Consider the following 25,212-nt stretch of genomic DNA (forward strand, 5'->3'; position numbering starts at 1 on the left):
CTGGAGTTGGGCTATCTATCAACGTGTTCCCAGTTCACCCCTGAAGAATGGCTTGAGCTAAGTCGAGCTAAAGCCTGGTACTGCCACCTGCTGGCACAGGGAGTAAACAGGGGAACCCCTCAATCCCAGAGTCCTGGAAAACTAACCCCTGCCTGCCAATGTAATGAAGCACTAGTCCGGTTAAATTAGTTATAAAGCTACAGGTTATAGAGGTGCTAAAATGAATGTGAAAGCACATTGTATGTGCACAACATACAGGTAACTGCCTAAATAAAAGTTAACACTTGAATGAGGGATACATAAGTATATTGAAAGCTGCAGTTTCCACACAGGTGTGGTTCCTGAGTTAATTAAGTGATTAAAACATCCCATCATGGTATAAAAAAAGTTTAATCCAATTGAACACTTATGGGAGATTCTGGAGCGGCACCCAAGACAGAGCATTCCACCACTATCAACAAAAAAACACACAATTATTGAACTTCTCGTGGAAGAATGGTGTTCCTTTATTTTGGCAGTTACCTGTATTTGGATACTACCCCTAGAAAGAGCCAATCTGCAACAACTTCTCTAACTAGCACATAATTGTCTGAGTGGTGGGTAGTTTTTTCTCTCCACCCCTTTTCTTTCTAAATGACTTAAAATGAGTTTCCCCAACACTTGTGCTTTAAGCAAACATCCAACTGTGGTTAAACTATGTGGAAAAACTCACCTTCAGCAGTGGGGCGGGGAGGTAGAAGGGGAGACAAAGATGGGCGCATGTGCTGTGAATTAGCTTTCGCGGGTAGGCTTGTGGTGGAAGTAACCTTGGAAACCAGCACGGGTGTTTCTGCATGGCTGCAGTCTGCAGTGCCTCAGGGGCTCAGTGACCCGGGTGCGAAGGGAGGAAGAAAGACAGCAGGCCGAGACACACACTCCCCCTCTCACCAGTGGCCCCCGGGGAACCCTCGCACGCACCTCCAACCAACCAGCCTCTCTGTAAGGCCTCGCTCTCTTTCTCCTTGCATGTGAGTCTCTCTCACTCTGCCTTTATGTAAGGCCGATTCGCCCTCTCAGTCTCTCACTCAGCCACTGTGTAAGGCCTTGCTCTCCCTCTCCATGTGGGAGCCCTCTCTTTCTATGCCACTGAAAAGCAGCCACCAGTCTCTCATCATGTTCATATCTGAATGGAGGGGCTAACTAACTTGGTCTATATGTTAAGAGCCCTTTCTGTCTTACACACACACACACACTCCACTCAATGCATGGACACTGCACATAAGAGCACAGCCAGAGGCTGATGTTCATTTCAGCCAGTTTATTCACACAGCACATACTACAGTGGGTAATGTATTTCAGAACATTGTACAGCGCTGTCACGTCTGACAAAAGACTCTTGATCCTATCAGTAGTATAAAAATAGTGTCACTACAAAAGTATAAATTAAGCCTACCGATAAGACAACTCAAATCCACAAAAACGGAACAAAACTTTTTGCCAAAGCGTAATAAAATGACAAATTATGGAATCAAAATAAGAAACTTGAAATATATTTTTTTGCAGCCCAGCAGAGTATAAAAAGAACAAAGAATGACAATTCTCCATAAAATAACACAACATAGACTATTCTCAATTCCAATTGAGCATTAAAAATTCTGAACATGAGGGAAAGACTATTCATGTTAGCCATTTTGTATTTACAGTTAACATTTGCATCTTCTTTCAACACACCGAATGGAAAAAGATTGCGACCTGTGTTTCTGTGAAGCCATAGGTTAGCAGCAATTTTTTAATTCTTTTAAGTTTGAATTTAACTCTCTATAACAGTATTTAGCTTGAGTTGTGTGTATCAAAACCTTTGAAATGCTAGTTTATAAAAAGAGGTATGGTGTTATCAACGGTGCTCCCCATTTCTGCAACACTTGCTCCCTCTAGTGGAATAAAACAGCAGTTCTCTTGTATTTACATACTGCCACCCCTGAAAGGAGTACGACAAAGTTGCCCCTAGACTGAGCTAAAGTCAGTTTTGTGCCTTTGCCCCTAATGTTTAAAGCTAGGATTTGGGGAGGTTAAGCAGATCTTAGATCTGTGCCTAGGAGCAACTTCTAACCCCCTGAAACTGTTCCGTCTTAGAAGAAACACACTGGCTTATATGATAGAATAGATCAGTACTCTAATATTAATTACATGCATATCTTGTAATAATTCTAATCTTACCAAAGAAAGCGTATGAGGCAATCGTAGTAGTAGTATTGGAGATACCGACATCAATGACTGACTGTATGTTCAGGATAATTTTTTGCTTGAAATCCTAATTTAAGATCTACAGGTAAAATCCTTTCACTACGGTTGCTAAAAAAAAAGACCACTTAAACTAAAACATCAATTTCAGTTCCATTATCTATATGCTACACTTACTATTTGATCATATTGGACAGATCCAAAAAGCATGTCGGACAGACCAGAGCCTTTACTGCATGTCCTTCAGTCATAGAACTTGAGGTAAAAAAGCACACCATTGCTTTGGACAGAGGAAAGTTAAGTCTGAACTATCTATACTGAATGGGAAGGTTATAAAGATGTACCTTGGTGTGTGACACTCACTTCCAATATACACTGCTCAAAAAAATAAAGGGAACACTAAAATAACACATCCTAGATCTGAATGAATGAAATATTCTTATTAAATACTTGTTTCTTTACATAGTTGAATGTGCTGACAACAAAATCACACAAATTATCAATGGAAATCAAATTTATCAACCCATGGAGGTCTGGATTTGGTGTCACACTCAAAATTAAAGTGGAAAACCACACTACAGGCCGATCCAACTTTGATGTAATGTCCTTAAAACAAGTCAAAATGAGGCTCAGTAGTGTGTGTGGCCTCCACGTGCCTGTATGACCTCCCTACAACGCCTGGGCATGCTCCTGATGAGGTGGCGGATGGTCTCCTGAGGGATCTCCTCCCAGACCTGGACTAAAGCATCCGCCAACTCCTGGACAGTCTGTGGTGCAACGTGGCGTTGGTGGATGGAGCGAGACATGATGTCCCAGATGTGCTCAATTGGATTCAGGTCTGGGGAACGGGCGGGCCAGTCCATAGCATCAATGCCTTCCTCTTGCAGGAACTGCTGACACACTCCAGCCACATGAGGTCTAGCATTGTCTTGCATTAGGAGGAACCCAGGTGCAACCGCACCAGCATATGGTCTCACAAGGGGTCTGAGGATCTCATCTCGGTACCTAATGGCAGTCAGGCTACCTCTGGCGAGCACATGGAGGGCTGTGCGCCCCCCCCCCAAAGAAATGCCACCCTACACCATGACTGACCCACCGCCAAACTGGTCATGCTGGAGGATATTGCAGGCAGCAGAACGTTCTCCACGGCGTCTCCAGACTCTGTCACGTCTGTCACATGTGCTCAGTGTGAACCTGCTTTCATCTGTGAAGAGCACAGGGCGCCAGTGGCAAATTTGCCAATCTTGGTGTTCTCTGGCAAATGCCAAACGTCCTGCACGGTGTTGGGCTGTAAGCACAACCCCCACCTGTGGACATCGGGCCCTCATACCACCCTCATGGAGTCTGTTTCTGACCGTTTGAGCAGACACATGCACATTTGTGGCCTGCTGGAGGTCATTTTGCAGGGCTCTGGCAGTGCTCCTCCTGCTCCTCCTTGCACAAAGGCGGAGGTAGCGGTCCTGCTGCTGGGTTGTTGCCCTCCTACGGCCTCCTCCACGTCTCCTGATGTACTGGCCTGTCTCCTGGTAGCGCCTCCATGCTCTGGACACTACACTGACAGACACAGCAAACCTTCTTGCCACAGCTCGCATTGATGTGCCATCCTGGATGAGCTGCACTACCTGAGCCACTTGTGTGGGTTGTAGACTCCGTCTCATGCTACCACTAGAGTGAAAGCACCGCCAGCATTCAAAAGTGACCAAAACATCAGCCAGGAAGCATAGGAACTGAGAAGTGGTCTGTGGTCACCACCTGCAGAACCACTCCTTTATTGGGGGTGTCTTGCTAATTGCCTATAATTTCCACCTGTTGTCTATTCCATTTGCACAACAGCATGTGAAATTGATTGTCAATCAGTGTTGCTTCCTAAGTGGACAGTTTGATTTCACAGAAGTGTGATTGACTTGGAGTTACATTGTGTTGTTTAAGTGTTCCCTTTATTTTTTTGAGCAGTGTAGTATTGGTCAAGCCATTTGAGATGTTATGCACATTGCAACTAATTTGTGCAAGTTTGTACAAAGGCAACAACGATTTCACACACTCAACTCCTAAATTAGAAAGTGTCTCTGAACGGAGTACAGACAAAATTCAAGTGCGGGGAAGGATGAACATACATTGCCAAAACATTTAATCCTTCAATCGAAATCATAAACAAATCCAGTGCATTAATTAAAAGCATGAAACCATAACAGCCACACCAGTAAGTTTCTTTGGACTATTTGCTTTTGGATAAATTAACACATGGGTCTATCTTTGATGTAAAAAGTACAAACAACAAATGAAGTCTAAGAAAGACTAATAAATATGAGAAACTGACATAGTACATAAAGACACATGCTTGGTGTAGCGGAAGACGGTCTAAAAACAACATGGCTAAGGACAATTGAGGACCAGACTGAAAGACACCACAATGAAAAAGTAGAAAGATGCCACTAACAAGCCTGGGGCAATCACGCCAACGAGCTCCCAAACATACCCACCCAAACTGTCAAGTCATTCAGTAGTCACTCAGTGGAGTCTAATCGCAACATTGTCCAGAACGAATCTGAAGCCAGGCCATACACAACCACCGAAGGCCACGCCTTAAGCTGACCATACATCATACGATTATAAACTGAGATTTTGCCACAATTGGGATCCACTACAATCGCAGGTAAATCGTGATGTTGTAAACTCCAACCAAGATGTCGTAGGTCGCATAATGTGATTGGGTGAAATAAGTGCGATTGTGGGTTTTACACTGTCCTGATCCGCAGTCTAGGTCCCAATTATTTTTCTGCTCAAAACTTTCAGTCGTATCTTGCGTAGTGAGGGGGGTGCTACGATGTGACTTGCAACTTGTCCTCCGTTGCTCAGCTACAGCCACATAGTAGGAGGTGGCCATGACACATCTGGAAATAGCAGGACAGGGAGGGGTCTAGACATGTCGCAATGTGAGCAAACTGGTGTAATGTGAGCACACCTGTCGCAGACATCAGGGTGACAAGATTATGCAGACAATTGCATAATGTGAGTGCGCCAACGACGTAAAGATTTGTATCGTTGTCTAATGTATGCCTAGCTTAGTCCTTCAAGTACTTACTAAAGTCAGACAACTTTAAGCCATGGATGAAACTGTGAAAAGAAGGCAATTTGATCATGTGAAGGCATGATGTTGACTATGACGTCTAAGGTCAGAAGTAACCTCGCCTGGTAACACAGTGCAATAAAGTGGGACTTGAAAAGTGTGTGGTTAAAATCGAGGAGAGAGGTCCTGTGGTCCCGTGTAGCTCGGTTGGTAGAGCATGGCACTTGCAATGCCAGGACTGGGGGTTCGAGTCCCACGGGGGACCAGTATGAACAAAAATATATACAAATGTATGCACCCAGTACTGTAAGTCGCTGTGGATAAGAATGTCTGCAAAATTAATTATATGTCGATGTAGAGCGAGTGAGCCGCTACAGCTGTATTACATGGGACATTGAAAAATATCCAAATAAAATGTTATCACATTGACCATATTACTTTTGGGAAAACCAGTTGATTCGGAGTTCGGCATATAACTTTGATATGTGAAAACCATTTATAAGATGCATACTTTCAGATTTTCTGAACTTACTTCCTTGTTTAAATTAGTTGCGCTGCTCATGCTTTGAAGTCCACTATGTAGGGAGGAGGATCTAAATGGTTAGATGGTGATGGAAAGAGACCAGTCAATTAAAACCAGTGCTTGTTTCATCCACTCCTGCCATAGACTTCCAGTCAAGTCTCATTCTGAGGTGCTGTGAAACCAGACTGTTCGACAGAAGCAGAGCCGGCTGGTGGACGAGACTAGGCTAGAAGTGAATCAGCGAAAGAGAGAGATCTTTAAGGCTCAACGAATAATAGAGGTTACTAGCTAGCACCATATGCAACACCCTTACAATCCTTGACATTTATCCTAGGAATTTTAAGCAAATTCAACTGCTGATAATTCTTGGTTGTTGCATTTGGCACTAACCAGATCAGCATCTTGAGAAGATCCCCCTATTCCTCACCTTCTTGAACAGTATCCAACCAGTCCAGGTGTTTGATCAAATGAAACATCCCATGGGGGACTCGAACCTACGCCGCAAGTTGTGACAATTGTCAGGAACTAGACGCTCTACACTGAACTAGCTAGTTACTAACTTGCCGGTGGACTTCTGGTAAGGACGCTTTCGTGAAAATGTGCTGGATCACATCCAACTATGTCAATGATTTGAATTGGCCGATACAGAATCTTTTTCAGGACTTAATGATGTGCTCAGCATCATAGCTAATTGTGTCAGGTTGGCCTATGAGAAACGCTAGCAGCTAGCCATTTTAGACTACAGGTATAAACCTTGGGTCTAAGCAAAAGTTCACGAGTATGGCCCCTCAGGGTTCCCCTATCCCTATGTAGATGGTCTGTAGTCATTGGTGGAGAGGTCATGGTTAGGTCAGCGTTGGTGGTCAGACTAACGTTCAGGCCATGTTGGAGCGCAGGAAGATGAGTTTGTTCATCTCCTCAGTGGTGACCTGCTGTCTCCTCTTCATGGCCAGGCTCTGCTCACACACGCTCACACACTCGCTGCGGATGCCCACGGCAGGCACGGCCAGCAGCCACAGTGCTAGGCGTGCCAGTCTGGGGAAGCGGTCACCCACCGCGGTGCTCCAGTAGTGGAAGAGGTCTGGGGTGGTGCCCTGGAGGAGCGGTTCAGCCAGATACTGGAAAACCTCCTGTCTCACCTGGGTCTGGCTTTCATCTGACGATGCCTCCGATGACACGGCTACTACCCCTCTGGCGTTCACTCCGCTGCCGGGGACGTTCACTCGAAGCCGTTTGGGTGTTGAGGGTCCATCCACATCCTCACCTCCGGACCCCCCGCCGGTGGCTTGCCCCCCATCGTGGGGGTCTGTGGCCATCTCACAGGCGCGGGCGATGATCTCCTCATGCTGGTAGGCTGGGACGGGACGCAGCTTCAGCTGAGGATCCAGGACCATGGCTACCTGGTGGGCTTTCTCCACCTTAAAGTTCTCCTTCAGGGCTTCCAGGAAGTAGTGGCAGAGCTTGCTGGCGGTCCCCACCTCCCCAGCCTTGGAGGTGAACAGTTTCTCCAGTCGCAGGTACACAGGTAGCACCTGCTGCAGGGTGGGCCTCCTCTGACTGCTGAGCTCCAGGGCGGCAAGGCGTAGAGGGGCCAGCAGGCAGGCCAGCGTTCCCAGCAGGTGTTTGTTGAGGCCCTGCAGCGTGGAAGCTGTGGCCTTACTCCTCCCATATGCCTCACATATCTGCTCAAAGTGGGCATGCACCTGAAGCAGGGCCTCAGCCGTGCGGTCCCAGCAGGGAGGGGTGGGGCTAGGCCTGGGGGGAGCGGAGGGGTTAGACGTGCCCTCATCCATGGTGGCACTGGTGGAGTCGTCACGTAACGAGAGGCTGGTGGAGGCAGCAATGTCACGGCAGGCAGCCAGCAGCTCAGTCAATTCGTGGAGCCCCCGCGCCTGCAGGCTGCGCTTCCCCAGCACCGCCTGGACCACTACACCCAGCGAGCACCCGGCGCATCGCAGACACACCCTCCCCCGCCAGCCTCCACCCAGCGGCGAGCCCCCCACCCCAGACACCCTCGGCTCAGTCACGTACACCGTGCGGATGTCCGACATGACGAACTCCGACAGCACGTTCTGGGTCCACTGGTGTACCTGCTCGGGTCCCTCCCTCAGGTCTGCCTCCTTGACACCTAGAACATAGCGCTTGAGCCTGGACCCCTCCACCTGGTAGGCTGTCAGCACTAGGCAGGCGTCAGGCCCCACTGTCTGGGAGTGGCAGGTGACGGCGATGCCCAGTGAGGTGTTGGAGCCCAGGGCGCAGGTCACCTTCACCTTGATCTGGTTGTACATGCGGGGAAGCTGGCGCAGGGCCAGTGAGCTCATGTTGCCCAGGGCTTCGCGGGTGGAGTAGGCACCGTGGCGGGCGCCCGTGTCCACCAGAGTCTGGGCCAGCTTCAGGAAGTCCTTACTGTTGAGCATGTTGAGCACGCCCAGGTCTGTACACATTACCCTGAGGAGACGCTCGGCCACCTGCTGCCTTTCCTTCTCCGGTAGTCCACCACTGTTTTCTGTGGATAGAGAGAGGCATAGGAGAGAAGCAGTGAGAGAGGAGGAGAGAGTGAAAGGAGAAATAGAAAAATAGATGGAAAATTAGGTAGAGGAGAACGGGTTTGAGTGTGTGTATTCATAGGCAGTGTGGCCTAAGTGTGTTCATTCATAAGCAGCATGACTATGACAGTGATGAATAGTAGCCTACTCACGGTTAGTGTAGTGGTTTCTCTGTGTAGGCTGGGGCTGAGCCTGTATCTGGACTTGAACTATTTGAGCTTGGGCCTGATGCTGGGGCTGGGGGGACCTCCACAGTTGGTCCTGTGAGGCTGGGCCCGGTGATGTCTTTGGAGACCCCCCTTTGGTGTGGTTCTCATTATCCGCTGGGGGGATAGAGGGTTAGCATTCTGTGATAGAGAAGGTCAACAGCTACTAGCTACAAGTTGGTTAATTGCTAATAATAACATGAGGTTGGCTAAAGGGTTAACTAATTGTTAATGGGCCAGCTAGCAACGAGCTACAATGGATTTAGCTAGAAGCTAATAACCAGAGGGTTGGCTATTGGCTACTAGCTCAAAAGTTAACAGATAGTTACATAGGGTTAGGAAACAACCACTAGCCTCTAATAGTGGCTACACATTATAAAACAGCAGGGGTGAAATGGTTGTAACACAAAGAGCATACTCAATTTAATATGCAAAAAAATGAAATAAAAAAATGCAAAAATCAAAGTGTAGATGAAAATATCCCTTCTCTCTCCTAGGAATTTGTATGTTTTAGCTTGGAGTGCTGTACAGCAGCTATTTCGGCCACCTAATTTGGCTGAGCTTTGTGCAAAGGAATAAACAATTCCAATAGTTGGAAATACAGTAGACAGTATCTGAAGTATTCAGCCATTACAACAGTACATTTCCACTTCTGCTGAAAGCCCCTCTCCAACCGATTTGACTGATAGTGTTACACGTTAGTGTTACACTTGGGGTACAGCCAGTCTGGTGCTGTATCTATCCCTCGAGGTGCAGGTAACTCACCAGCGTGGGACTGCATGTGCTCCAGCAGGTTGTTGTAGAACTGGAACGGGATGCCACAGGCGCCACATGTGTAGGGTTCTAGAAACACAAGGCCCAGAAAAAAGGGTTCCCGTATTGTAACAAGAGCACATCCACTGTGGACCTGCCCAGTCTATCCCCTGAGTGGTCCAAGATCTAGGCCACTGTGACAAGATGTTTAATTTTAACACATATAAAACACATGTTAAACCTACTTAATATCATCTATCTATGCCATTGAAGAGTGATTGAGTCTTCCTACCTAGAGACTTGGTCTCTGCCACTGTCGCCTTGTCTTTGGGGTTTTGGGGGCTGTAGGCCCGGATTGTTGTGAAGCACTTTGTGACTAATGCATTTGCAAAAAGAAGTAAATAAATAAACATAATTTGATTGCTTGCTTAATTGAATACCTTTTTCATGACATTTCCCAACTGGCTTGTTGTCAACAGTAACAGGTTATTGCTGAAGGGCGCAGAAGCATTATGGCCAGCTGAAGTAAAGTATAAGTCATCTGCTGCCACGACAACACTAAAAAAACAGTTATGCCAACCTAGTCTCTTCCAATTCACCATGGAGTAACCTGCCCAAATCCAAACCTTCACATCAACTACTACAGGGTCACAAACATTGACGAAATGGAGGTGCAAGTGTGACAAGCCCAAATTAACAGGGAGACTGATAAGAAATGACGAGTAAGAAAATATCAGTGGCAGTAGCTGCATCTCATTATGGTCAAAATAAACACGGAGAGGGTGAAATGGTCACATTTGTGTTTTCAGGCAGGCAGCGAGAGAGGTGGACTCACTCTGTGATGCAGGGAACGAACCGGCCACCAGGGGGCTTGGAGTACCTGAGGGAGAGCGTGAGAAAGTGACATCACAGACACTGCATGGATTTTTTAGATAGGATTCCCTACTTGTCACCAATTTCAGAGTGTGCACTTGTTCTCCTCCCCTTGTGGAGTTAAAAGCATTCAATTGATGTATGCATTGGCTAGAGAATGTTACCCCATATTTCTAAGCCAATCAATTATTTTTTTATCCACAAGGTGGAGAAAATTAGTGTGTACTTCAGGGAGAGGGGTAGAGAATCAGGCCTCAATTTGAATGTGGTTATATGCTTGGACACTAAACCAACACTCACACTCCTGTCTGATTCACTCTCCATCTACCGCAGTGTTCTACCCAGGTCTCAGTAAGAACACATCTGTGCAGAAAGATATTCATAAAACACATAGGCACACAGCTTATGAGAAGTGCCTCAGTGCTTACCGCTTGAGTTCTGGGAACTGTTGGTGTCCACCAGGCTGGACTGGGTTTTGCGCTCCATTTTCCGACTAAAGGAACTGTCTGTGAAAGATAAACAATGTTTGAACTGACAAGGAAAAAGGAAAACCATGGCGCGCTCCCGAAACGTTTCCTACCTGGTGCGTAGAACCAGTTAGTCCACATACACAAAGGTGCAGTAGGTGCAGACCTACTGTATTTTTTGAGTAACTGACAACACATGGGTGAAAAGCAGGTGGATACATATCATACAATAGTAGGGGATATTGACGCAATAGATGATTTCCGAAGCCTACACAATACTAATCCATAGCGAAACGACCACTATACTCTGTGCATTGAATTCATGTCCTTGGTATGATTCACTCCGTTTTCTTCACAATTTTTTAAATTAAAATTAATATTCACCCATAGCGTTTAAATATGGGTCCGAGTACGCCTCCCCACTCTCTCTTTTGACCCATATTTGTGCGCTAGGAGAGACTGCCAAGCTTTAAATAGCTCTCCATAGACAAACTGCTCAGTGGAGAGAGATAGGAACTGATCAGGTGAGCGATATGATAGATAAGAGGTGCGAAGGCAGCGTTTCGGATCACAGCAGACAAAGCAGAGCCAAATCATCTTTGGCAGGAGATTGTAGCCTTGGTTTATGGCAGGGATGGGGACTACAATAAATGTAAACTTCTCATGAGGGGCAGCAGTGCCCCACCCAACCCACCAAATCATTTTAGCGCCCCCCCCTCTTAACAGAGGAGAGAAAAAAGCGAAAATGTTGGTTAGTTTAAATGCAAGTTCGCTGCCATTCTACACATTTTGCTATGGGGCGGAGAGGATTTTGCAATTGTACAACTAATTTCATGCAATTCTACTCATTCTGCCATGGGGCAAAGAGAAATGTTTGACATTTTTATATAAGACATCACAGTGAGAGTGGCTAATAAAATCAATGTGGGCCCCGGTAATTTGACCATGAATACTACAAGTTTAGATACAGTGCCTTCAGAAAGTATTAATACCTTCTCCATGCTTAAAGAAATATTGAATGTCTGCTTTTTTTTTTACCCAGCTACCAATAGGTGGGGGTGAGGGGAATAGTTCCGCGGGTTTACAGTGATGTCAAATGATGTTACAGCTAACGGTTTGTGGGGTTTGATTGAACCTACCCACGATTTGGGTAAATTTGCAAGTCTATTTGATGGTCTAAAAGTTTACATCTTTAAGTGGTATACATTATACTGTATTCGTTCACGCGCAGTGATTGCAAAAGTCTCAGTTGTGAGAGAGCTGCTTAAGCACAGATCCCAGGTCAGTTCTCCATACCTGTTTCTAATTTAGTGGCACTGTATTTGCTAACGTCCATGTTTCCATCCACACTTCCACGTGATCGAGGCGACTTCATATTATCAAAGGAGAAATCTGTGGGAAGAGAGTTCTGTCATTATCATCAAATAAATAGTGGTTCATTATTTTACTTTACATGAACCAATGATAACACAAGTGATTTGAGGACACCGGTGAGTTTGATAGGTAAGAGAGGGAGGTTATAGACTACAACAGACGACTAGTCCCTTCTGTACACCTGTGAGATTACTTACTCATTGGTTGGTGAAGAGCCACATGCTCCTGGTATGGGTTGAAGTACTTGTACTGCTTCCCACAGAACTCACACTCGTAGCTTCCCGTTTCTGTGGGGGACAATGAGAAAAAGTGGATACATAAAATATCACATTTGCATGCGATAAATATATAAAATCACATTCTGCAATGATAAGAGTAGCATCCTTGGTGGTTCACTGAAATGGTTTCCTTAATTTTCAATAGTTGGGACATTGATAGACATCTAAATAATATGTTATTACTGTCATAAATTATATGTATCCATCCTGAGAGCAAAATACATTGCAGGTATGAGGTAAAGATTTAAATGAGGACAAAACTAAAAACATTGCCTTAATAACACATTGCAAAGTAGGATTTCAGATATATATATAAAAAAACAACTTTGAATATAAATAAAATATACAGTACCAGTCAAAAGTTGACACCTACTCATTAAAGGATTTCATAACAAATACAAAAAAATTCTACATTGTAGAATAGTGAAGACATCAAAACTATGAATTAACACATGGAGTCATGTAGTAACCAAAAATAAAGTGTTAAATCAAAATATATTTTATATTTGAGATTCTTCAAAGTAGCCACTTTTTGCCTTGATGAGAGCTAGGCTCACTCTTGGCATTCTCTCAACCAGTTTCATGAGGTAGTCACCTGGAATGCATTTCAATTAACAGGTGTGCCTTGTTAAAAGTACATTTGTGGAATTTCTTTCCTTCTAAATGCGTTTGAGCCAATCAGTTGTGTTGTGACATGGTATGGGTGGTATACAGAAGATAACCCTATTTGGTAAAAGACCAAGTCCATATTATGGCAAGAACAGCTCAAATAAGGAAAGACAAAAACGACAGTCCATCATTACTTTAAGACATGAAGGTCAGTCAATCCGGAAAATTAAGAACTTTGAAAGTTTCTTCAAGTGCAGTCGCAAAAACCATCAAGCGCCTATGATGAAACTGGCTATCATGAGGACCGCCACAGGAAAGGAAGACCCAGCATTACCTTTGCTGCAGAGGATAAGTTCATTAGAGGTACCAGCCTAAAAGCGCAGCCCAAATAAATGTGTCAGAATTCAAGTAACAGACACATTAACTGTTCAGAGGAGACGGCGTGGATCAGGCCTTCATGGTCGAATTGCTGCAAAGAAACCACTAATAAAAAGGACACGAAGAAGAGACATGCTTGGGCCAAGAAACACGAGCAATGGACATTAAACCGGTGGAAATCTGTCCTTTGGTCTGATGAGTCCAAATTTGAGATTTTTGGTTCCAACAGCCGTGTCTTTGTTAGACGCAGAGTAGGTGAACGGATGATCTCCACATGTGTGGTACCCACCGTGAAGCATGGAGGTGGTGGTGTGATGGTGCTTTGCTGGTGACACTGATTTATTTACAATTCAAGGCACATTTAACCAACATGCCTACCAAAGCATTCTGCAGCAATACACCATCCCATGTGGTTTGCACTTAGCGGGACGATCATTTGTTTTCAAAAAGGACTATGACCCAACACACCTCCAGGCTGTGTAAGGGCTATATGACCAAGAAGGAGAGTTATGGAGTGCTGCATCAGATGACCTGGCCTCCATAATCACAAACCAATTGTGATGGTTTGGGATGAGTTGGATCGCAAAGTGAAGGAAAAACAGCAAACAAGTGCTCAGCATATGTGGGAACTCCTTCAAGACTGTTGGAAAATCATTCCAGGTGAAGCTGGATGAGAGAATGCCAAGAGTGTGCAAAGCTATTGTCAAAGCAAAGGGTGGCTACTTCAAAGAATCTAGAATTTGTTTAACACTTTTTTGGTTACTACATGATTCCATATGTGTTATTTCACAGTTGATGTCTTCACTATTACTCTACAATGTAGAAAACAGTAAAAATTAAGAAAAACCCTTGATTTTCAAAAAATAAAAATAAAGGTTTTGGTTTCTCTTTCTCTAAAAACAGAAATAAGTCATTATAAATAACAACCTGGCTTTATTTACCAGTGTGAACGAGTGACAGCCCCTGTATATAAAGGGAGTTTCTGAAACAGAGTCCTTCTTTGCTGATGTGATGAAGAAATGGAATGAAAGTCCAGCGAGGATTTGTCAGTGAGTGACTCACTCATTCATGGCTTTGGATCAAAATACATAAGTACCAACATTCTTTCTGATAGTCTTTAATTTCGTCAAAACATTTATTATTAATCTGCTCATGTGTGTAATCTGCTCATGTGTGTGTTCAATTATTTGTGACATTGTGGTTACAATGAAGAATGTAAACAAAATAAATCCTATTCATTATGAATAATCAGATGCGTGTTGCAAGCTTTATTTTTCCTTATTTTTTTTGTACTGATTTTATATCAAGCACCCGCATCACTCTCCACCTCATGGCCTCAAACTGCACCATTTTGTTTCTCTCCGTCACCCACACCCACTTTAAAAACATTTGGATAATAGAGCATTTAAAAAGGCTGACATTGTTTGATTTTAATACTTCTGACAGCCAAAATTCTAACTCCACCCATAACTTTTGGATTTAACATTCCCAGAAGGCAGGGATTATTATAACCTACTGCAGGCCTAAAACCTATGGGTTTAACCTTCTGAATTATTGATTATATTGAAGATAGTAGCCACTTAATGAGTTCTGGGATTATTATTATGATGATTATTATTATTATTATTCTTGCATTATAATTATATAAAAAGCCCCTTAGAAATGTAAAACCTTAGAGAATATCTAACTCAATATCACATACCAGATTTGCCCTAATGAAAAAATATCTTAGATATTCATTTAGAAACCTCCAATCCTCAATTTAATTAGATCTACAGGGACATTTTATTGATCTGCAAGTATTTTCATTTAGAAGCCGCCTCATAATGAGTTCCGAGAACTGTGTCATACCAATTATTATTGGATTATTCACCATGGCAACCACTTGTTAGTATAAAATTGAAAATGATGTGCGTTAACCTTTTTATCAAATCCCATTATATATTTGTACCACTGTAGATGCTGTGTTTTTATTTACAGTAGTGATGGACAGCTGGAGGCATTTTGTTTTTCACAAGCGTAGCAGGCTGTGAATTCCGCAAACAATGATTCCATGATGGGCTATTAGCAGGACAATAGACTTCATCATTTTACAAAAGGATAGTCTAATAGCTCAGCTAGGTGTGAGAAAAAAAAATCCCCAACTTGAAATGTATTAAGTACTGTAAAGTTTTACATTTCTAAAGCCAAACCTCATGCAACCACAAAATGTTGGATAAAGCATATACTGTACTGTATTTGTTCATCAACATCTTCATGCTTTTGTTAACAAAATGATAAAAATACTCTTTCAAAATGCAGATGTTTATTTCAACTATCAGCAGGACAATAGGGAATAAATGTCACTGAATAGCGCCATATTTTCCTAACGGAAACACTTAGGCCTACATCGACTACAATAAGAAAGTTTTTTTCATGGAATAAAAACACCATAATATTAATCAAATGATTTAAGCTACAAAAAAGAGAAATTCTCTGAGGGTAGCGATATGGGCTACAGCTGATGCATTGGCGGAGAGCCAGGTGGCATAGGCGGAGAGCCAGGCGGAGAATTACACGATGGGCGAGGAACAAAATTGAGTCACAATCCATTCCAGGCACACCTGTGAGCTCTCAGCAGGACAATAGACTCTTGCCGAGTTTAGAGACTTTAAATGTACAGTATTAACCACATCTGGATGGTTCCAAAACAAATTACTATGGGAATAAATCACTGAATGACAGAGCATGGGGACTGGTCTTTAAAAATCTGATTTTTATGTGGAAATGTACAGATTATTTTGCGCTTCACTCGCAGTCACTTAAAAGCCTAGGCCTACTCCGACCGGTCACGTTGTACAGCACCATATTTCCCTAACTGAAACCCTTAATTAAATCACTTTAGCTGTGATTGTAAAATTAAAATCAAGGCTCCCTTTGTTATTTAGTTTTATAACTAAAATGCTTGACTGTATTTAAAGACATGAATGACTGCTGTGTCATGACATGCACAAATGAATGATTGATTTACTGTATATTTAAGTAGGCCTTGCTGCAAATAAGTTACGCTAAAACAGCTACAGTAAGAAATGCATTTGTTTTTCTTGGAATAGAAAAACCATAATATTCATCAAATTATCAAATCAAAAAATCTATCCCATATTGTCTGTGCTATTCAAGGCTCCCTTTGACTCTTAGGCCACCAACTCCAAGTCATTTCAATAACTTAGCGTCTCAAAGATGCCCTCTGGTGGGCAAACTAGCACTAACTACCATTAATGGCAACAATGGCTGACACTTAAATAACATGCCATAGAATTTTGCAGCAGCCTGCAAGCAGTACGCCAACTTTTATAGGAAGAACCACTGTGTGTGTGTGTGTGTTATATATCTCACACACAACCTTTCAAAGTTTGGGGTCACCTAGAAATGTCCTTGTTTTTGAAAAGCAAATTTTTTTGCCCATTAAAATAGCATCAAATTGATCAGAAATACAGTGTAGACATTGTTAATGTTGTAAATGACTATTGTAGCTGGAAACTACAGATTTTTTGGGGAATATCTATAGGCGTACATAGGCCCATTATCAGCAACCATCACTCCTGTGTCCTAATGGCACGTTGTGTTAGCTAATCCAAGTTTATCATTTTTAAAAAGGCTAATTGATCATTAGAAAACCCTTTTGCAATTATTTTAGCACAGCTGAAAACTGTTGTTCTGATTAAAGAAGCAATAAAACTGACCTTCTTTAAACTAGTTGAGTATCTGGAGCATCAGCATTTGTGGGTTCGATTACAGGCTCAAAATGTCCAGAAAAAATACTTTTCTTCTGAAACTCGTCAGTCTATTCTTGTTCTGAAAAATGAAAGCTATTCCATGTGAGAAATTGCCAAGAAACTGAAGAGCTCGTACAACGCTGTGTACTACTCCCTTCACAGAACAGCGCAAACTGGCTCTAACCAGAATAGAGAGTGGGAAGCCCCGGTGCACAACTGAGCAAGAAGACAAGTACATTAGAGTGTCTAGTTTGAGAAACAGACGCCTCACAAGTCCTCAACTGGCAGCTTCATTAAATAGTATCCGCAAAACACCAGTCTCAATGTCAACAGTGAAGAGGCGACTCCGGGATGCTGGACTTCTAGGCAGAGTTGCTAAGAAAAAGCCATATCTCAGAATGGCCAATAATAAGAAAAGATTAAGATGGGCAAAAAGGACACAGACACTGGACATTGGAAAAAAGTGTTATGGACAGACAAATCTAAGTTTGAGGTGTTTGGATCACAAAGAAGAACATTCGTGATACGCAGAAAGTAATGAAGATGCTGAAGGAGCGCTTGACACCATCTGTCAAGCATGGTGGAGGCAATGTGATAGTCTGGGGATGCTTTGGTGGTGGTAAAATGGGAGATTTGTTCAGGGTAAAAGGGATCTTGAAGAAGGAAGGCTATCACGCCATACCAAGTGGACAGCACTTAATTGCAGCCAATTTCCTCCTACAACAGGACAATGACCCAAAGCACAGCTCTAAACTATGCAAGAACTATTTAGGAAAGAAGCAGTCAGCTGCTATTCTGTCTATAATGGAGTGGCCAGCACAGTCACCGGATCTCAACCCTATTGAGCTGTTGTGGGAGCAGCTTGACCGTATGGTACGTAAGTGCCCATCAAGCCAATCCAACTTGTGAGAGGTGCTTCATGAAGCATGGGGTGAAATCTCTTCAGATTAGAATGCCAAAGGTTTACATGTCTGTAATTGCTGCAAATTAACGATTCTTTAATGACACAATTCACATTTCAATTAAAAATCATTATTTATAACCTTGTCAACGTCTTGACTATATTTCCTATTCATTTTGCAACTCATTTCATGTATGTTTTCATGGAAAACAAGGACATTTCTAAGTGACCCCAAACTGTTGAATAGTAGTGTATATAAAGCAAAGTCTGATGTGCCTAATCGCAAACCCCTAATCTGCCAAGCAACAGTAGACCAGCATACAGTGCAGCCTTACTTGGTCCTACTTTCTGAAAGGGTTCCACTGGCTCCTCCTCCTTGACGTCTTCCACAGGTCCTAGAACAACCTGCTCGTAAGGGTCTGGGGTGAAAGGGGGGGGCGACAAAGATATATGGAGAGAAAGAGGTCAAGTTAATTGACAGAGGTTACTTTATTTAAAGCAGCAGTAACCATGATAGTGGAAGTTAATGAAATCTGTTTTTTAGGGCAACAATGATACTTATGCTTACATGCTGACCACATCGCATGCGCGAGCGTTACAAAATAAATGTACACATACATGTTATTCAATCATGGCGCCAACAAGCGTCAGCGTTGCCAGGCGCAAAAATAGAAGTAATTTGTGATGCAGAACGCGATGCAAGTCCTGCCTCTCCCACTCCTTATTGGCTTTTGGAAGCATATACCCACGTGCCATCTCCTCATTGGTTAAACCCACGTGGGTGATTGATAGATGAACTTGAGGTCGGTTGTGGTAATGCACCTTATTATGAAAGTTGCCAATCGTCATATAAAGTCCAAAGAAGAAAAAGCCTGGAAGGAGGAGCGATGACTAGAAACGATTCGGCTGACCGTTTTATGTGTGGATTAACTGTCGGAGTAGAGGACCTTGTGCATTTCAGGTAAAATAACTCAATGTTTATATCCCAGGACAAATTAGCTAGCAACAACAATGCTAGCTAGCTAAATAGGACAAATTAGCTAGCAACTGCAAATTAGCTAGCTAAATTGCCATAAAAGTTCAATGCTTTTCAACCTGTCTCCAAATGAATATAATTCGTTCAGAGTTTATTTTGCTATTTCAACCTGCGTGTTGCGATTGTGTTTGGTGTGGGGGGACAAAATCAATTTGCGGACGCGCGCGTATGGTATACAGTACATTTCCACAACATGATAATTTGGATAGCCACGTTAGCTTCGCCATCAGGTAGGTGCTAGGAAGCAGGCTAGGCAGTGCTAGGTATTAACAGCCAATCCACTAGGGTCTGGAAAACCTTCAAACTAGTGTATTTGGCTTTTTCAGCAACACCCGTTGCAGACAGGTGTATAAAATCGAGCACAGCCATGCAATCTCCATAGACAAACATTGGCAGTAGAATGGCCTTACTGAAGAGCTCAGTCACTTTCAACATGGCACCTACATAGGATGCCACTTTTCCAACAAGTCGGGTTGTCAAATTTCTGCCCCGCTAGAGCTGCCCCGGTCAACTGTAAGTGGCGACAGGTAGCCTAGTGGTTAGAGCATTGGGCCAGTAACCGAAAGGTTGCTGGATCGAATCCCCAAGCTGACAAGGAAAAATCAGTCGTTCTGCCCCTGAACAAGGCAGTTAACCCACTGTTCCCCAGTAGGCTGTCAATGTAAATAATAATTTGTTCTTAGTGAAATAAAGGTAAAAGACAAAAAAAAAGCTGCAACACTCACGACAGAGTTACAAACGGCCTCTGGAAGCAATGTCAGCACAAGAACTGTTCGTCAGGACCTTCATGAAATGGGTTTCCATGGACAAGCAGCCGCACACAAGCCTAAGATCACCATAACAAGCGTCGGCTGTAGTGGTGTAAAGCTTTCCGCCATGGGACTCTGGGGCAGTGGAAACGCGTTCTCTGGATTGACGAATCACGCTTCACCATCTGGCAGTCCGACGGACAAATCTGGGTTTGGCAGATGCCAGGAGAACGCTACCTACCCCAACACATAGTGCCAACTGTAAAGTTTAGTGATGGAGTAATAATGGTCTGGGGCTGCTTTTCCCCCCATACCTTAGTTCCATTGAAGGAACATCTTAACGGTTCAGCATACAATGACATTCGAGACGATTCTGTGCTTCCAACTTTGTGGAAGGCTCTTTCCTGTTTCAGCATGAGAATGCATTTACAAAGCGAGGTCCATACAGTAATGGTTTGTCGATATCGGTGTGGAAGAACATGACTGGCCTCCAAAGAGCTGACCTCAACCCCATCGAACACCTTTGGGATTAATTGGAACGCCGACTGCAGTGCCAGGTCTAAGGCAGAACAAGCTACCATTCGAATCCAAACAGACAAAGAATAGAAAAGGCCTAGTAGGAATGCAATAATGGAGAGTAAATGAGAAGAGGGTAGGTAGTCAGTTACCGTCCACAGCGTGCAGGTCGCGGTGCTCCTGGAAGCAGCTGTAGTATTTGTACTTCTTCCCGCAGATGTCACAGGAGTAGCGGAAGCTATCTGCATTCGGATACACAGAGATCGCATTGTCTGGTCTGTGGCACACTGGCATTCAATGACATCACATCCCACTGGTCATAGCCTAGCGCACAGCACCGATTTGTTTCATATCATTCAATAAGGTATAAAAACCAGTGGATGGTTTGCTGTGTTATGGGTCCATCGACTTTGCTTGTGTGTAGTGTTGGCATGTTGTACAGGAAGAATATGAATTATTGTTTTTAGATGTGACCTATTCTCTTACTAGGGATGGAATCAACACAGTTGAGTATTGCAGTATTTTGACAACATAGAGTCCATGACTCAAAGTACAGATTCTCAAAAATGTTTAAATTGCCAGGTAGTTAACACTAGTTGGCTGTACCTGCACTAAGACTTTGGTATTTCTCATTTTATAGCTTAGACTCACTCAATCTTCTTTAAAAAAAATATATGGCGAGACAAAATGCTTTCAGCACTTTTATTTCCATGACTCCCAGCATGTATTATTGCTCTCTCTTGTACCTGATAAATTGTGATATGATAGGTATTGCCATTCTGTATGTATCGGCACCAAAATATTGTGATAATGTTGTATCAGGAGGTCTCTTGCAATTCCCAGCCCTATGTCTTATTAGAAAAATTATTAAGATGGTGTTGTGGATAGGGCTGGATGATATGGCCTAAAAATCATATTTTTTCACCCCCCCCCCCCAAAAACTTATGGGCGATTCACAATACATATGTTGATTTTTTTTGTAATGTTCTCTAAATAAGCTTCACTGTACAATTAAAAGGTCAAATACACTGCATTTCAAAACAGTCAGGAATAATCTATTGAATTCAGGGCTTGTGACATTATATAGGGTAAATATAAGCCTTCCACAACCATAAGACCCACTCATAATATATTTTTTATCATAATACAGTAGGTTAACCTGTTTTTTTGCAATAATCACTGATCTGCCTTTCAAGTCGGTCTACGAAAATGACCTTTTGTTACAAATTCAACCAGAAACATGCATAGTGCACATTCACTAATAATGACTAACTTTTTATAGAAGGCCTTATTAAAAATGAGCACAGGTCTCAAACAATCTTTCAAGCACAAGCCCACGAGCTAGTGAGTAGCCAGCTAACCTTTATATTTCAAGTTTAGCCAACTTGGATCTATTTGCACACACTTCTGTCCGTCTCCAACTGTTTGAACTGCATGCTGGCCTGTCCACTTTGTTCAGATGTTGAAATCAAGTGGCTTAGCTACCTTATTTCTCAGAATGAGAATGAGTTGCCAACTCCTTATAAAGTGTTTTATGCTTATTGCTCATTTATAAAAACAGACTAGACAGCTAATATAAGAATCCTTTACTAAAATGCTGCTAGCGGTACAGCAATGGGCACCAGACAAACTGAGCATTGATTTTCCAGAATCAATGTTCATTGATACTGTTTTAGTAGTGTCTGCTCTGCGAGCAATTTAAGGAGTTGCGACCCAATAAAAAGGGTATGGTTTGAAAAGGTAACTTCTCTATTACAGTAAAATAATGTCTCTGTGTTTGTGTCCATGTGACCCATTCAGTTGGACCAAACCTCTAATAGTGAGCTGAAACAGCTTGTCAGAGGTGAAGAAGTGATCTCTCAACTTTGTTGTGAGTGGAAGGGGCTTGTTGTGTGTGTGTGAGGAAGAGGTTTCACTCTCGCCAAAATCTGTCCAAAACAAGCCCAATGCGTTTATTTTGGACGTAAGCTTGTCGCCTGCCTTCCCACCTTTGGGACAATGACTCCCATTGTTAGGGCGGAGACATGAGCATCTCATCATTATACACTGCTCAAAAAAATAAAGGGAACACTAAAATAACACATCCTAGATCTGAATGAATGAAATATTCTTATTAAATACTTTTTTCTTTACATAGTTGAATGTGCTGACAACAAAATCACACAAAAATTATCAATGGAAATCAAATTTATCAACCCATGGAGGTCTGGATTTGGAGTCACACTCAAAATTAAAGTGGAAAACCACACTACAGGCTGATCCAACTTTGATGTAATGTCCTTAAAACAAGTCAAAATGAGGCTCAGTAGTGTGTGTGGCCTCCACGAGCCTGTATGACCTCCCTACAACGCCTGGGCATGCTCCTGATGAGGTGGCGGATGGTCTCCTGAGGGATCTCCTCCCAGACCTGGACTAAAGCATCCGCCAACTCCTGGACAGTCTGTGGTGCAACGTGGCGTTGGTGGATGGAGCGAGACATGATGTCCCAGATGTGCTCAATTGGATTCAGGTCTGGGGAACGGGCGGGCCAGTCCATAGCATCAATGCCTTCCTCTTGCAGGAACTGCTGACACACTCCAGCCACATGAGGTCTAGCATTGTCTTGCATTAGGAGGAACCCAGGGCCAACCGCACCAGCATATGGTCTCACAAGGGGTCTGAGTATCTCATCTCGGTACCTAATGGCAGTCAGGCTACCTCTGGCGAGCACATGGAGGGCTGTGCGGCCCCCCAAAGAAATGCCATCCCACACCATGCCTGACTCACCGCCAAACCGGTCATGCTGGAGGATGTTGCAGGCAGCAGAACGTTCTCCACGGTGTCTCCAGACTCTGTCACGTCTGTCACATGTGCTCATGTGCTCAGTGTGAACCTGCTTTCATCTGTGAAGAGCACAGGGCGCCAGTGGCGGATTTGCCAATCTTGGTGTTCTCTGGCAAATGCCAAACGTCCTGCACGGTGTTGGGCTGTAAGCACAACCCCCACCTGTGGACGTCGGGCCCTCATACCACCCTCATGGAGTCTGTTTCTGACCGTTTGAGCAGACACATGCACATTTGTGGCCTGCTGGAGGTCATTTTGCAGGGCTCTGGCAGTGCTCCTCCTTGCACAAAGGCGGAGGTAGCGGTCCTGCTGCTGTGTTGTTGCCCTCCTACGGCCTCCTCCACGTCTCCTGATGTACTGGCCTGTCTCCTGGTAGCGCCTCCATGCTCTGGACACTACGCTGACAGACACAGCAAACCTTCTTGCCACAGCTCGCATTGATGTGCCATCCTGGATGAGCTGCACTACCTGAGCCACTTGTGTGGGTTGTAGACTCCGTCTCATGCTACCACTAGAGTGAAAGCACCGCCAGCATTCAAAAGTGACCAAAACATCAGCCAGGAAGCATAGGAACTGAGAAGTGGTCTGTGGTCACCACCTGCAGAACCACTCCTTTATTGGGGGTGTCTTGCTAATTGCCTATAATTTCCACCTGTTGTCTATTCCATTTGCACAACAACATGTGAAATGTATTGTCAATCAGTGTTGCTTCCTAAGTGGACAGTTTGATTTCACAGAAGTGTGATTGACTTGGAGTTACATTGTGTTGTTTAAGTGTTCCCTTTATTTTTTTGAGCAGTGTATATAGATCTCTGGTGTAAATCAGAGGATGAAGGTGCAAACAGTAAAGGCCTTCCCGAAATGGACCTGGTGCTTTTTCACCCGGACCCGATATGCATAAATCCATTTTTCAATTTTGTTGATTTTCAGGGGGTGCTGCAACACCCTCAACACCCCTACGACGATTGACAATGCTGATGGCAAAGCAACACAACACTTATAGTGGAGCTGAAGTGTAAGGGACAATGAAGTTGTCAGTCATACTTTGTCAGTAAGGCTTAACTTCTTATGGCTGCAGGGGCAGTATTGAGTAGCTTGGATGAAAGGTGCACAGAGGTGCCCATAGTAAACGGCCTGCTCCTGAGTCCCAGTTGCTAATATATGCATAGTATTATTCGTATTGGATAGAAAACACTCTGACGTTTCTAAAACTGTTTGAATTATGTCTGTGAGTATAACAGAACTCATATGGCAGGCAAAAACCTGAGAAGTTCCACTTCCTGTTTGAATTGTTTCTGAGGTGGCAGTTTTTCAACCAAGCTCTCATTGAAATTACAACGAGATATTGATGAGTTTTCACTTCCTACAGCTTCCACTAGATGTCAACGGTCAATAGAACTTTGTCTGATGAATCTAATGTGAAGGGGGGCCGATGGAGACAGGAATGAGTAATCACTGCCACGAGCTGACCATGCTTTCACCATGCGCCTTCACATGAGGAGGACCCTTAATTCACGTTGACTTTAGTGTCCCTTCCATTTTTTATGTGCATTAGCAACTCACAACAACAAAAAAGAAACCTAGCCAAGTGATCACAGCTCTTCTCCCTACATTCTCTTTTCCAACACTTACGAGTCTCATTCAATTTCGATCCGACCGCTACATTCCTTGCCAAATCACGACAGATTTCAGTCTAGAGACATACTTTGTTTCATGTTTAACAAAAGCCTGTCCACCAAGTAGAAGCTCACAAATCAAATACAAGGCAAATATATGCCAAATGCGGGTATCTACTGGTTAAAAATGGAAGGATTTTAGCTTTCTAATGCTGTTAAACTGTATGTCTCAACTCCCATTATAAAAAGGGAATAACACAGTGTTGAAACAGGAGCAGTGTTTTTGATGAGAAAGACACACCTGTTTCAGTAGTGAGTCGCGGCTCAAATGGCACTTGCAGTCCTTCAATTAGCAAATTACCTCGCAACTCAAGTAGGCCAATGACAGTGGCTGCATTCAACTATAATCATTTCTGTAATTAACACTTTTTTCCAACTGTTAATGACAATGTGCTTATATAATTTTAAAGATGCATATCCCCTCTTACTAACCTTACAGCAATTGTTGCGTTAGGTAGTAAG

General features: G+C 43.5%; 1 protein-coding gene across 4 annotated transcripts in view; it reads right to left on the minus strand.

Annotated features, from left to right (window-relative positions):
* Nucleotides 1-1,282: 1,282 nt before the first annotated feature.
* LOC139543514 (zinc finger protein 618-like) overlaps nt 1,283-25,212 on the minus strand; it is a 40,453-nt gene continuing 16,523 nt past the window's right edge. Inside the window, exons 6-15 of one of the 4 annotated variants that reach the window (XM_071349650.1) lie at nt 20,404-20,493; nt 18,286-18,369; nt 12,227-12,316; nt 11,952-12,047; nt 10,617-10,694; nt 10,151-10,195; nt 9,608-9,691; nt 9,328-9,405; nt 8,509-8,679; nt 1,283-8,316 (exon numbers count right to left, since the gene is read on the minus strand). In XM_071349650.1, coding sequence (XP_071205751.1) covers nt 6,686-8,316; nt 8,509-8,679; nt 9,328-9,405; nt 9,608-9,691; nt 10,151-10,195; nt 10,617-10,694; nt 11,952-12,047; nt 12,227-12,316; nt 18,286-18,369; nt 20,404-20,493 — 2,447 coding nt within the window. In that variant the 3' untranslated portion in view covers nt 1,283-6,685. The remainder of the gene's footprint in view (nt 8,317-8,508; nt 8,680-9,327; nt 9,406-9,607; nt 9,692-10,150; nt 10,196-10,616; nt 10,695-11,951; nt 12,048-12,226; nt 12,317-18,285; nt 18,370-20,403; nt 20,494-25,212) is intronic. The other 3 variants (XM_071349652.1, XM_071349651.1, XM_071349653.1) reach the window with 3 other exon arrangements.

This window comes from Salvelinus alpinus, chromosome 18 (assembly GCF_045679555.1).
Source record: "Salvelinus alpinus chromosome 18, SLU_Salpinus.1, whole genome shotgun sequence".
Lineage (NCBI taxonomy): Eukaryota > Metazoa > Chordata > Actinopteri > Salmoniformes > Salmonidae > Salvelinus > Salvelinus alpinus.